Source organism: Alligator sinensis, unplaced genomic scaffold (genome assembly GCF_000455745.1).
Source record: "Alligator sinensis unplaced genomic scaffold, ASM45574v1 scaffold1408_1, whole genome shotgun sequence".
In the NCBI taxonomy this organism is placed as follows: Eukaryota; Metazoa; Chordata; order Crocodylia; family Alligatoridae; genus Alligator; species Alligator sinensis.
The window spans coordinates 974,768-987,564 of record NW_005842519.1 but is presented as its reverse complement, the minus strand read 5'-3'; the positions used below and the strand labels follow the sequence as shown (position 1 = coordinate 987,564).

The window sequence follows — 12,797 nt, the reverse complement described above, 5'->3', positions numbered from 1 at the left end:
TTTGCAAGTTGCCCTTGGAGCACTGGTTTCCAATCTCCCCCATGTTGGGGGCAGCCAGGCTTTGTTCCCAGGCTCCCTGCTCCTTTGTGATTAGATGCCGGGTCTAAAGCAGAGCTGGTGTAGCCGGTGGACCAGGATGCAGCCCCCTGCCCCGTGCATGCTTGCTTTGCTTTCGGGCACTCGAGAGGTATTTTATTTTTCTCCTCCTTGCGGCAACTTGTGTGGCTCTGGAGACAGAGGGGCTGGGAGTGCAGGCAGCAGCTTTGCCCTGTGTCTGGGCTGTGCCCGCGGCTGGGGGGAGGCAGCAGGTCATGGACGGGGGCTGTGGGTGAGGTGGGGAGGGGTGGCAGTGTCCCTGTTCCCTTGCTCTTGCACTCTTGTGTGCTGCAAACTCCGGGGGCTGGAGGGGTTGACGCAGGCTCTTGAGTCGCCTATGGGGTGGATGGGTGCTCCTGCAATCCCCGTGCCCATGGTCTCCCCCTGTCCTGGGCTCTTTCTACCTCCTCCTGGCTGGGACCACGGGGGCTCTGCTCCCTCCAGCCCCGGAGGCCACTCACTCAGATGTGGGATGTCGGCAGAGACCCCCGTGGGCTTCCCAGGGACCCACAGCCTCCGTTGCTGGTGTCTGGGGAGGGGCAACAGCTCTGCCTCCTGCCTCTGCTGGGGATAAGGAGATGGAGGAAAGCAATGTAGGGGGGCTTTGCTGTGTCTTTTCTCCAAGGAGTGCCCTGTTCGCGCCCTGCTAGCTGGACCCTTTGGAGGTTGGGGGTACTCCTCGTCCCTTGCCAGCCAGGGATGGGGCTCAGAGGTGCTGCCTGGAAGCCAGGAGCCCCTGGGGAGGAGCAGAGGCCGGACGGAGAATGGGAGGCAGCTTGGTGATGCTCCAGGGCACGAGTTCGAGTCCTGATTGGGGACTTGTGATAAAAGTTGCTCCTGGCTGAATGGCTGGGGCCGGACACGGTGCGATGTCCATCCCTCCCTTGTTAGCTGCTGGCTGCAGCCTGTGCCATACTGGCCCAGGGGGCTGCTAGGCTTGGAGGGGCCCGTGCCCTTGGCCAGCTCCACAGCACTTGCCCCGAGATGACGCCGCAGTGCTGGAGCGGGCTGTGCCCGGGATCTGGGCTAGGGGGTGGCACCGTCTTGGATCCATCCCTGCCCTTCACAGGCAGCTGCTCCCAGGAGCAGGCATCTGAGTCCCCCCGCCTCCCTCCACCCATCTCATGAACCAGATGCAGATAATTGCATTTCTAATCTGAGCAAGCGAGTTTGGGGCTGACTCACGCGGGGCCGGACCCTGCCTGGAGAAGCATGTGGACACCACGTGGCCCCTCTTCTGGCTGGGTGGGGGCTGCAGACATGCGAAGGCTTTGGGTGGAAGGGTTAGGACTGGCTGCGGGGGGTGTGAACCTGGCAGCCGTGATCCGAATGTGTTGCCCAGCCAGGCCTTGGGGCAAAGGGACCTGCTCAAGGTTAGTCATGCCATCGGTGTCAGAGTTGGGGTCGCTCTCTGGAGCCCCCAAAGCAGGTGCAGTTCATGGCTTCTTGGTCAGAACGGGGACGTGTGGAGAGGCTTGGTCTGGGGTCTCGCTGCCTTGGTGGCCTGGCTGTGCAGGAGGGATCCCGGTTGCTTGTCGGGGGGGATGGATAGGGTCAGCCTGTGTGTGCCGTGGGGCTCTGCTCCGTGCTGAGCGCCATGCAGGATAGCAGGCAGAAGGCTCCAGGGATGCTTTGCCATCTGCTTCCTCCTTGTGCTCCTTTGCTGTCTGGCAGTCGGGAAGGGGGAGATGGCAGGTGTCTCCTGCTCTGGTGGGGCTGTTGGATGGTGCCCCTTTAATGGCTTGGGGTGCTACCCCTTGCTCTCCTCACAAGACATGTCCCCCAGCCCCCCCCCCACCATTTTCGACTCTCTCCAATGTGTCCACATCCTTCTGTAGTGGGGGGCCACAGCTGGATGCAGGACTCCAGATGTGGCCTCCCCAGTGCTGAATAGAGGGGAAGAATCGTGTCCCTCCATCTGCTGCAACGCTCCTACCCATGCAGCCCCGGATGCCCTTAGCCTTCTTGGCACAAGGGCACACTGCTGGCTCCTGTTCAGCTTCTTGTCCCCTGTCCCCCCAGGTCTCTTTCTGCACAGCTGCTGCCCAGCCCGTCACCCCCCCGCCTGCACCGGTGCAGGGGATCAACCAGAAGTTTGGTTGGCATACCCACACTTGCCATTCAAAGGGATCCACACCTCCGTTCAAAATTTTTTTAGGGACCACAAAGGTTGAAAGCCACTGCCTCCGAGCGTGGACACTTGAGGGAAGGGCTCCGTATCTGTGCATTGAAACCCGGACCCAGACCTCCAGCAATAGAAATCCCCCTTGGCTTCCTGCCTCTTAACACGTAACTCCTCTTCCCACCTTCCCTTTGCACCTGCTGTGAGAGCGCTTCGGGCAGAGCCAGCAAGGGTCCTGGCTCAGCAGATGCCAGGAGCTAACGCGATGCTGTGTTTTGTTATCCGGCTTGTTACATGCCCAGGGCTCTGTGACTTGGTTGCTGCAATTGCTGGTAAAGCAGTTGGCGCTGCCCTACTTGCAGCCAGTGAAGGCAGGGCTTGGACTGGATGTGACCCTGCAGGTCCCTGCCAGGCACGACCCCCCTGGGCGCCTGCCAGCTCCTGCCCCGTGCTCAGCCTCCCCTTCCCAAGCCAGCTGCTCTGCTTTCTGCTCCCTGCCTGATCTGCCGCTCCGCTTTTCTGCTCCCAGCTTGATGGCTGCTCTGCTTTCTGCTCCTGTCCCAGTGCTCCCTCCCTGACCTGCTGCCCTGCTTTCTGTTTCAGGTCCTGTGCTCCCTGCTGCTCCGCTTTCTGCTCCCCTGCCTGACCCGCTGCTGTTTTCTACTCCCTGCTCTGTGTTCCCTCCTTGCTCTGCTGCTCTGTTTCCTACTCCCTGCCTGATCTGCTGCTCTGCTATCTACTCCCAGAAGCTCCACCCTCTCCTTGAACACCTCCAGTGATGGAGAGTCCCTCTGCTTCCCTGGCATCTCTCTCGTGGCCTTCCTGCTGTGCCGGGGAAGAAGTGTTTCCTGATCTCCTGTTGAAACCTGCTTCGCTGCAACGTCAGGCCACTGCTCCGCGTCCTCCTCTCTGCCGTCTTGTGGCTCCTTCGTGCTGGGATGCAGCCATGCCGTGGAGGTGGCCGGGGTGATTCTCTGGGTCTGGCACAGCTGTGGCATCAAGGCTGGGATGGATGTGTTTCCGGCTGTATCAGGAGTTTTTCTCCCCGCAGCCATCGGTGCTGCAGTCTCTGCTTCTCTCTCTTGGCTCCTGTTCATCTTCTTGTCCCCTGTCCCCCCCCCCCAGGTCCTTTTCTGCAGAGCTGCTGCCCAGCCCATCACCCCCAGCCAGGGATTGCTCCGTCCTAAGTGCAGGATCTGGCGTTGCTGTTAACGGCTCGGCTTCTGCTTTAACCCAACACCGTTGTTTCAGCAGCTGGAACGTGGCACGAGGGGAAAGGGAATTATTCCCTTGGGCAAAGGCTTCCCTTGGCCGTGTCCGCTCGGCGAGCGCCGCGCTGGGAGATGAGCTGCTCGTCGCCCTGGCAGCGTGGCACGGGGCTTTTGTGTTTCCAAGGGCGCTTTTATACGCTGCCTTTGTAGCTGCTAAACAATAACGGCGAGCGGCTTCTCAGGGCCTGGGTTTCCAGCGGGAGGCTGGGAATGAGCAGGCAATTTCACTGGCAGGTTTTGCAATTGCCTTTTGTACCGTTTGACTTCGCAGGGAGGAACAACAGGCAGAACCGGTGGCAAAGACCGAGAGCGAGCGCTGGGGGCGCCTAGGTTTGGGGGCCAGAAATGTCCCATGATCTAGTCCGTGTCAGCCCCAGGCCGAGAGCTACACCTGGCCTGGAGGCAGCATTTTTTCCCTGCTGCTTCTCGGTCTTCTGGTCTGGTTCTTCCACGTCAGCTTGGGGTGGGGTTTGACCTGGTCTGTGACCGTGACCATAATGGGCGCGTTTTGCTCTTTGCTCTCCACCTGCTCTTCGCCTGATCCCCCGTCCCCTCCATGATCTGCCACACCATCCTAGCTGCGTGGGGTGTGTTGGCACCCACAGGGCATCGGTACCATCCCATCCCATCTCAGCCAAGGGCAGGCAGCACCGGCCTCTGGGCTTTTGGAGGCTTCAATCCCAGCTGGAAATTAAGATCCTGGGGTCTTGGTGAAACCAGTGGGTGAATCTCACAAGCCAAGGCAGCTCAGGGACCCCCATGCTCCAGCTTGGGGATGGGATCGGGGCGGGGGGAGCTGATGCCGATGCAGGGAATTGCCACCTCCATCTGCCCAGCTCTGCTACAGGATGCCCAAGGGGATTGGGAGCACAGCTCTGTGCCTAAGGCGCGCAGGCTTCCAGGATGCGGGGTAGGGTGGTGAAATCGCTCTCCCCAGCCCCAGCCGCATGGTCCATGCTGAGCAATGCAGCTGGAGCATCTGGGTTGGAAGCAGGCCGGGGAAGAAGAACTGGAGCACGCTGCGGGGAAGAACAACTTCCCTTTGTTAGTTTTAAACTGCCGGCCTGCTGGGTTCGTGCTGTGCCCCTCATTCTTGTCTGGTGGGAGACGGGCGATAATAAATCCCTCGCTGCTTTCTCTTCCCTATTTATTGTGTTGTCAACTCCGATCGTGGTCCCCCTCAAGCATCTCTTTTCTAAACTAACCAGGCCTGGCTTCCTATGAAATCCCCTCCATAGCTTTCATCCTCCTCGCTGCCCTTCTCTGCATCTTCTCCAGTTCTTCTCTCCTTTTGCAGCGGTGGGGACCAGAGCTGGGCATCATGTTCAAGGTGTGGCCGCCCCAGGGATTTATAACGGGGCGTCGTGATACTTCCCATTTTGTTAACAATCCCACAACACGGCTTTAGGGTCACAAGTGCTAGGGACCCTGGTGGGAAAAGCTCTGCTCCACGCACAGACTTGCAAGGTCACTGCCTTGCTGCTGCCTGCGCCTTCGTCCCGCGGCAGAGCCCACTGGTCACTTGGCCCTGGTGCTTGTTCCTGCTGCGGGGTGGCTGGGGGTTGCGGGACCCCCCAAAGGGAACGAGGTTGTGCTCACAGGCGTGTCTTCTCCCGGCAGGTGTGAAGGCGAAGGGGGGCGGGGTGCGCTTTGCCCCCAGCCACCCCCCAGAGGGAGCCCACAGCCACGTGCACTTCGACGAGAAGCTCCACGACTCGGTGGTTATGGTCACCCAGGAGAAGGATGGGAACTTCCTGGTCAAGGTGAGACCCGCGGGGGGCACGAGGCTGAGCTCGGGGTGTCTGCGCGGGGAGATGGAGCAGCGTGGTAGCTTGTAGAGTCTCCGTTACAAAGGGCCTTAGCCCCCAAATCAAGTAGCTTTAATGGGGGCCCCCTCTGGCCAGCAGGAAGTCAGGCACATAACACCACGTTTTCTCACCTACAACACAAACCTCTTCCAAAAATGGGCTGTGGGAAATTTGGGTGTGCGTTGTAAACCAGGAAATACGGTGATAACCTTTTCTGCTGTTTAAGCCCCAAGGATGGGAGAAAGGAAAGATGCTCCGGGGAGAGCAGCACAGCGAACATGCCGGGGTCCTTAGCTGCTACCTCTCAGTTACCTATTGCGACTTACCAGTATTTTCAAGGAAAGATATTTCCACCCCACTCTTCATTTTACCCTTCAAAAAAATAAGGCGCGTGTCTTATTTGAGGACATGTCATATGCAACGAAGTGCAGTCCTGTGATAAGACTCTTGCCCTCCATCCCACCCTGCAGCTTCAATAGCTTTCACAGTATATCTAGACACTGGAAAGGGGCTGTTTAGGGGCGTGCGGTGCCTTCTGGGGGAAACTGAGGCACGGGGTTTCAGTGATTTGCCCCAGGCCATGCTGTAGTTCAGTGTGTGGGGTGGGGAGGGACCTTTGTAAAAGGAGGGCCAGTATGACAGCTGGAGAGGGATCTGAGGGTGAGTGGATGGAGAGAGCAGGATGGGAACGATGTCTTTTAGGGCAGCGGAGGAGCCAGAAGGACCTCCCCAGGGCACCGGCTCTTCTGTGCAGGCTCCCTCAGCCCTGCTGCTGCCGGTTTCTTGGGGGGGGTTTCTCCAAGCGTGGTCCCTTTGGGAGGCTGGGGCATGTGGCTGTGCTAGGATGGCCCCTTTGCCTATCTGGAGGGGGGCAGAGACCCTGGTTGGATGCTGGCAGGATGCTGAGGGTGGTTTCTTGCTGCTGTGGGTGAGCGCTCGCCAGCCTCCTGTGGGGAAATGAGCTGGCCGAGAGCGGCTGTGCTGGGTCACACGAGGGAAGGGCGGTGCTGGGAAGGGGGGCAATGAACTATTAAAGCAGGGGCCTTTCTATGGCCACTTGCTCAGCTATGGGAGCTGATGCACCGAACTACCTGCAAGGTCTCCCACCATTGTCATAGCATCCAAGCCGCCCCAGCCCTCAGCGTGGTCGTCCTGCAGGAGGGAACTCGCTGCTGTCCTCTCTACGGTCAGGCGGCGGGTGAAGGGACTTGCCAAAGGTCAGGCATGGCAGTAGTGGCAGAGCTGGGAGCTTGACCCCCTCTCCAGTTTGCCTGAATCCCCATGCAGTGCCTTGCGCAGGGGGCAGTTCTTCTTTCAGCGCCCGTAACCCTTCCCAAAGGGACTCTGGCGTGTCAGCCCTCCCACTTCGTTTGTCTCCAGTTGATGTGGCTTGATGGATGGACAAGGACAACTGAGGTGCTGCTGCAGCCCAGGCTGGGGATGGGGCTGGGCTGTGCCAGTGCTCCTGTTGGCACCAACCCTGCAGGGTCCTGGCTGGACGGTCTTGCCCCTGCACCCACACTGCACTGGGGCAGGAAGGGATTTCCCCCCCTGCTCAGACTGATCTTACTGGGGAGTTTTGCCTTCCTCTGCAGCAGGGGCCTGGCCTGGTCTGGGGTCTCTGGAGCATCTGTTAACCCTCTTGGCAGCAGCAGGATGTTGGCAGCCGCGGCCCCCCTGTATCCCGGGGCGGGGGCGATGCCTGGGGCTATGTCGGGGGTGACTGTGTCATCTTGGACACGGGGTTTGTCTGGGCTGGTTTGGACGGGGCTGATCCTGCAGGTCCCTGCCAGCCCTACGGTTCACTGAATGCTGCCAGCGCACGTGCAGTGCTGGATCGTCTGCCAGCAGCCGCATCCCCCCGGCGTGCAGCATCGATGGCGAGTGGCAGTCCAACCTCAAGCCGTTCTTTGCCTTTTTAGAGAGACCATCAGCTTTTCCTCCCCCTGCCCTGCTCCCCGAGCTCTCTTCCTCCTGCCCCGTCATCTTCCTCCTCTGGTGCAGCGGGACCTGGCGGTGCCTGCACCTTCCACTTGTTTTCGCTTCCCGGTTTTAATGCGTCTGGCACCTTCAGTTCCCTCATAGTGCCTTGACCCTTGCAGGGCTGGCCGCTGGACTATCTGCTCGGGGATCTGTCGCTGTGTGGCCTGCCTCATCGCCGATATCCCATTTACGGTTTGTTTTGGCGCTGCTCAGGCCCTAGGCTGCCTGTGATTAGTCTTCAGGTGGAAGAAGGTGGGCAAAAATACTGCTTTCTTCTCTAAGAAGAAGCAGGGGGGGGTCTCCTCTTCTTGGCCAGGCCCCTAATGCTCTTCCCCACATCCTGACAGAGCAGAGGGCGACTGCAGCTTCAGGAGCATTCAGCGCTCTCCCGGGCCAAGCAAGCACCCAAGCAGAGCTGGGAGGCGCTATCCTGCCTCGTGGATAACACGGGACTTGGGGTGCGCGTCCTGGCTCCACCCCGCAGTCATTAACTGCGCCGTGCCTCAGTTTCCCCAGGTGTGAAGCACGGAAGGAAAGCCATTGGGGGCTGGGAAAAGTGAGGGGACGCTAGGGGCAGGAGGGGATCTTCCCCCTGCTCAGACTGGTCCAGACTGGGGTGGGGGTTGCCTTCCTTTGCAGCGGGGGCACAGCCTTGGCTTGGGGTCTCTGCAGCACCCAAAGGAAAGCCTTTACTGGCGCACGTGTGCGTTATACATCTCTCCTGCTGGCCCTGCGCGCTCGTGTTTATCGCTGGACTCCAGACTTTGCTCTCATGAATTCCTGTAATTCATATTGGCAAATGGGTCTCTCAATAGCTTTGACCCACTAATAAAACCATCTGGTTTTGCATGCGTGCGTTTTGCATCGCTTGCAGCAACTGGCAGCCGTGAATGGATCCAAGGGCCTCATCTTAGCTTAGTGATTCCCAGCCAGAGTGCCAAGAGAGCCTTTCGAGGGTGCTGTGCAAGGTGAGCAGTACTGGGTGTGCAAACACCTGCACGTGGTTCACAGGATAAACCCAGCAGGGATCCAGAGCGGCAGAAGTGCTCTGCCTTGTTGCATCTTGCCAAGGTCTTTGCAACAGCCCAATTGCTGTAATGTTTTTCCCTAGGCAAGAAACAAGGGGAAGCAAAGAACTGGCGTTTTTTGGCAGGGTCGGGAGTCCGAGGAGCTTGTGAACCACCGTGCTAGCCAGGTGCAAGCCTCTGCGCTGAGTCTCTTCCTGGGTCTGGATGATGAGCTTAGATGAAGCGTTGGGTGTGGTGTGGTTGGAACGCGTTGCTCGCCTCTCTCGACATTTCTAGTTTTACCTGTCTTTCTCCCTTCCTCCATCAGCCTGGACGGCTCATAAGATGCAGCTATTAATATATATCTGAGAGATCAAAGGCAGAGGCTGTGCCCCTGCTGCAGAGCAAGGCAAACCCCCCCAGTGCGGACCAGTCTGAGGAGGAGGGAAATCCCTTCCTACCCCCAGTGCAGCGTGGGGCTGAGCCTGAGCGCAGGAGCAAGACCCTCCAGCCAGGACCCTGCGGGGTTGGTGCCAGCAGGAGCCCCATCCCCAGCCTGGGCTGCAGCACCCAGCACCTCTGAGAGAGCTGTATAAAAACCCCAACACATGGAGCAGCAGAGGGGGAATAAATTTCCATCCTCAACCCATGCTGCAACCAGGAAAGCCCAGAAGCCTGGGACATGCCCATAGTGGAGTATAACACCCATAGTAGGACCATTGCAATCAAAAGCAAACCTCATTAGAATTATCTGGGTATGCATATTGCTAGCTAATGAAGAAGACAAAAAAGAAAGACCTACAAAGGATGGAGGACGGGATCCACCTCCAAGGAGGAATACTCTGCACTGGTCTGGACCTGCAGGGAGCGAACCAGTAAAGCCAAGGCTGGGACTGAACTCCAACTAGCTTCGAGTATCAGGGACAATAAAAAGTCCTTTTTCAGATATGTGGGGAGCCGGAGGAAAAGCAAGGGCAACATTGGACCCTGCTAAACCAGATGGGGCAACTGACAACTGATGCCCAGGAAAAAGCCAACTTCCCCAAATGGGTACTTTGCGTCGGACTTTCACCAGTCCCATGGGACGCCGCAGCCCATTATGGGATGGGATGGGACAGGATGGCCTAGGTGAGGGAGACTCCTTGCCCTCCATGAAAGCTGACCTTGTGAAGGAACACCTTGAGAGGCTGGACACCTTCAAGTCAGCCGTCCCTGACGTTTTACACCCCAGGGTACTCGGGGACCTGGCAAGCATCATAGCCCAGCCCCCGGCACGGGTCTTCGAGAGCTCCTGGCGCTCTGGTGTAGTGCCCGAAGACTGGAAGAAGGCCAATGTGGTGCCTGTCTTCAAGAAAGGGAGGAAAGTGGATCCAGCTAACTACAGGCTCATCAGCCTGATCTCTGTCCCGGGGAAGGTCTTGGAAAAGATTATTAAAGAGGCCATCCTTAACGGACTGGCTGATGGCAACATCCTGAGGGATAGCCAGCACGGGTTTGTTGCGGGTTGATCTTGCTTGACCAATCTCATTTCCTTCTACGACCAGGTGACCTATCACCTGGACAAGGGAGAGGAGATTGATGTCATATATCTTGACTTCAAAAAAGCCTTCGATCTGGTATCCCATGATCACCTCTTGGCAAAAATGGCCAATTGTGGCCTTGGGTCCACCATGATCCGCTGGCTGGGGAATTGGCTCCGTGGTCAGACCCAGAGGGTGGTGGTCGATGGAAGTCAATCGTTGTGGTGCCCTGTGACCAGTGGGGTCCCCCAGGGCTCTGTCCTTGGACCCATACTGTTCAACATCTTCATCCATGATATGGACATTGGTGTCAGAAGCGGGCTGGCCAAGTTCACCAATGATACCAAACTTTGGGGTAAAGCATCCACACCTGAGGGCAGGAGAGTGATTCAGGCTGACCTGGACAGGTTCAGGAAATGGGCAGACAAGAATCTGATGGTGTTCAACACCGAAAAATGCAAGGTTCTCCACCTTGGGAGGAAAAACCCGCAGCATGTCTATAGGCTTGGCAGTGCTACGCTGGCTAGCGCTACGGACGAGAGTGACTTGGGGGTCATCATTGACCACAAGATGAACATGAGCTAGTAAAGTGACCAAAACGCTGGCTTGCATCCATAGATGCTTCTCAAGCAAATCTCGGGACGTCATTCTCCCCCTGTACTCGGCCTTAGTGAGGCCGCAGCTGGAGTACTGTGTCCAGTTTTGGGCTCCACAATTCAAAAAGGATGTGGAGAAGCTTGAGAGAGTCCAGAGAAGAGCCACGCACATGTTCAGAGGTCAGGGAAACAGACCCTATGATGACAGGCTGAGAGCCCTGGGGCTCTTTAGCCTGGAAAAGCACGGGCTCAGGGGTGATCTGATGGCCACCTACAAGTTTATTGGGGTGACCACCAGTATCTCACCAGAGCGCCCCAAGGGATGACAAGGTCGAACGGTTATAAACTCTTGCAAGACCGTTTCAGGATAGACACAAGGAAGAACTTCTTTGCTGTCCGAGCCCCCAAGGTCTGGAACAGCCTGCCACCGGAGGTGGTTCAAGCGCCTTCATTGAACACCTTCAAGAGCAAACTGGATGCTTATCTTGCTGGGATCCTATGACCCCAGCTGACTTCCTGCCCTTCCTTTGGGCAGGGGGCTGGACTCAATGATCCTCCACAATGCCTTCCAGCCCTAATGTCTATGAAACATATCTGGATATACATTTGTGTTAAATTATGAATATTGCTAGCCAATGAAGAAGAGAAATTTCTTCTCTCAGACGTGATGATGACTTGAAAGCTTGTGCAACTTCATGCCAGCCATGCAGCTGGTGCAATAGAAGAGTCTACCCACAGAGTAATCTCCATCCTTGGTGGTTTTTAAGTCCCGGGTAGACAAAGCCGTGGCTGGGATGATGTAGTTGGGGCTGGTCCTGCTTGGAGCAGGGGGTTGGACTGGATGTGACCTCCTCCACCCCTCATTTTCTATGAGTCTCTGATTCCAAAGAGATTGCCCCCAAAAACCCTTGCCGCTGACACAATTCCTGGACCATCACCGCTTCACACAGGCTGGACTTTTCAATTAGTTTCTCCTGCCTGTGACTTGGTTCCTTTTATACCCCTCCCTGTAGCCTCACTTATGCCAACATGGCGCCACTTCGAGCTAATGCAGCGAGGGTCGGACGAAAGCTACTGCAATGCAAGCTAAAAGGATTCAAACTGAACGCACTGCTCTCCAAGGGGCAGGTTGCTCGAATGAAGAAGATTTTGCTATCTCCCGGCTTTTGTGTTGGGAAAGCAGCTCTGCATTTCCTACCCGGGTTGGTCTAAAAACATAGCTGTAGGGCATTGCTCTTTCCAGTGGTCCCCTTGCTGCTGCTGCTCTTATGCATGGGAAGCTGGGCACAAAGGGTGCTGGTGAAGGGTTAGGGTTAGGGATGCTGCCATCTGCCCTGGCTTGAGAGCCCATCTGCAAGTACAGCAAAGAGGATTTAGTCTTTGCTCTGGAAGGAGTGGACCGTGCCCTGCCCCTTTCTTGCTGGCGATGCTGTGGCAGCGAGGACCTTTGTCAAGGTCACCAGCTTGCTTGGTTGGCTGGTGACATTTCCAGGGCACCAGCAGACAACAAGTCGACTAAGGTGGTGGTGGAAAAGGAGGAAGGAGGGGAGAAAACAGTTGCCAGCAGCCTGTGAGTGTCCCCTTGCTTCTCTACAGGCAGCCGTGGCTCTGTGAGAGGGGGTTGGCATGGCCAGTGCAGGCTTTGGGCATGAGCCCAGGGGGTGTTATGATGGGTAGGTGGGAGAAAGGCTCTTCTCGGCCTGTGGCACCCAGGAGAGAGGACCCTTGTGGACCCTCGAGCTGTTCCCCCTGCTTTCCCTGTGGCATGGTCGGGTGCGATGTCTGTCAGGGCTGACGGCGAGTTTAGATGATGGATGCGTCTGGGATGCTTTGCACAGGGCTGATCCTGCCTCTGGCAGGGGCTGGACTAGATGTGACCTGTGCCAGGCCCCTTCCAGCCCCGCGTCTCTGCAATGTAGATCTCGTTGTACGGCTGCCTCCAGGCAGATCCTGCCGGTTGCTGTCACAAACCCCCTCGCGCTGGAAGATGGAAGATTGCATTAGGATAATAGTCTCTTTCCCCCACCCATGCCGAAACTGCTGGTGCAGTGTTTGGGAGGACTGAAATAAAAGCCAATTATCCATGTTTCATCCAAATACCAGCCTGATTGCGGGCCTTGTTCTCTCTTGCATTATTGATGCCTCTCGTTAAGCATGAACGCAACAGGGCATAAAGGGAGGAACCAATGACTATATTTTCTGCATTGCTTAATTTTCTTCTCCTTCCTCCCCCGTCTTCTTTCTCGGCATGAAGAAGTTTTGTTCCTATGTTCCCAGTTTCCTCAAAGAGCTTTTTCATCCCTTCATGCTTGTTGCTTTTGCATAAGAACGTAAGACCCGCCATGCCCAGTCCGCGGTGTCCCACGGCGGCTGGTAGGGACACGGCCTGGGGCT

At 57.2% G+C, this 12,797-nt stretch overlaps 1 protein-coding gene across 1 annotated transcript in view; it reads left to right on the top strand.

Annotated features, from left to right (window-relative positions):
• The first annotated feature begins 168 nt into the window (after positions 1-168).
• CUNH20orf27 (chromosome unknown C20orf27 homolog) overlaps positions 169-12,797 on the top strand; it is a 57,413-nt gene continuing 44,784 nt past the window's right edge. The window contains exons 1-2 of the mRNA XM_025213289.1: positions 169-187; positions 5,110-5,252. Coding sequence (XP_025069074.1) covers positions 5,214-5,252 — 39 coding nt within the window. The 5' untranslated portion in view covers positions 169-187; positions 5,110-5,213. The remainder of the gene's footprint in view (positions 188-5,109; positions 5,253-12,797) is intronic.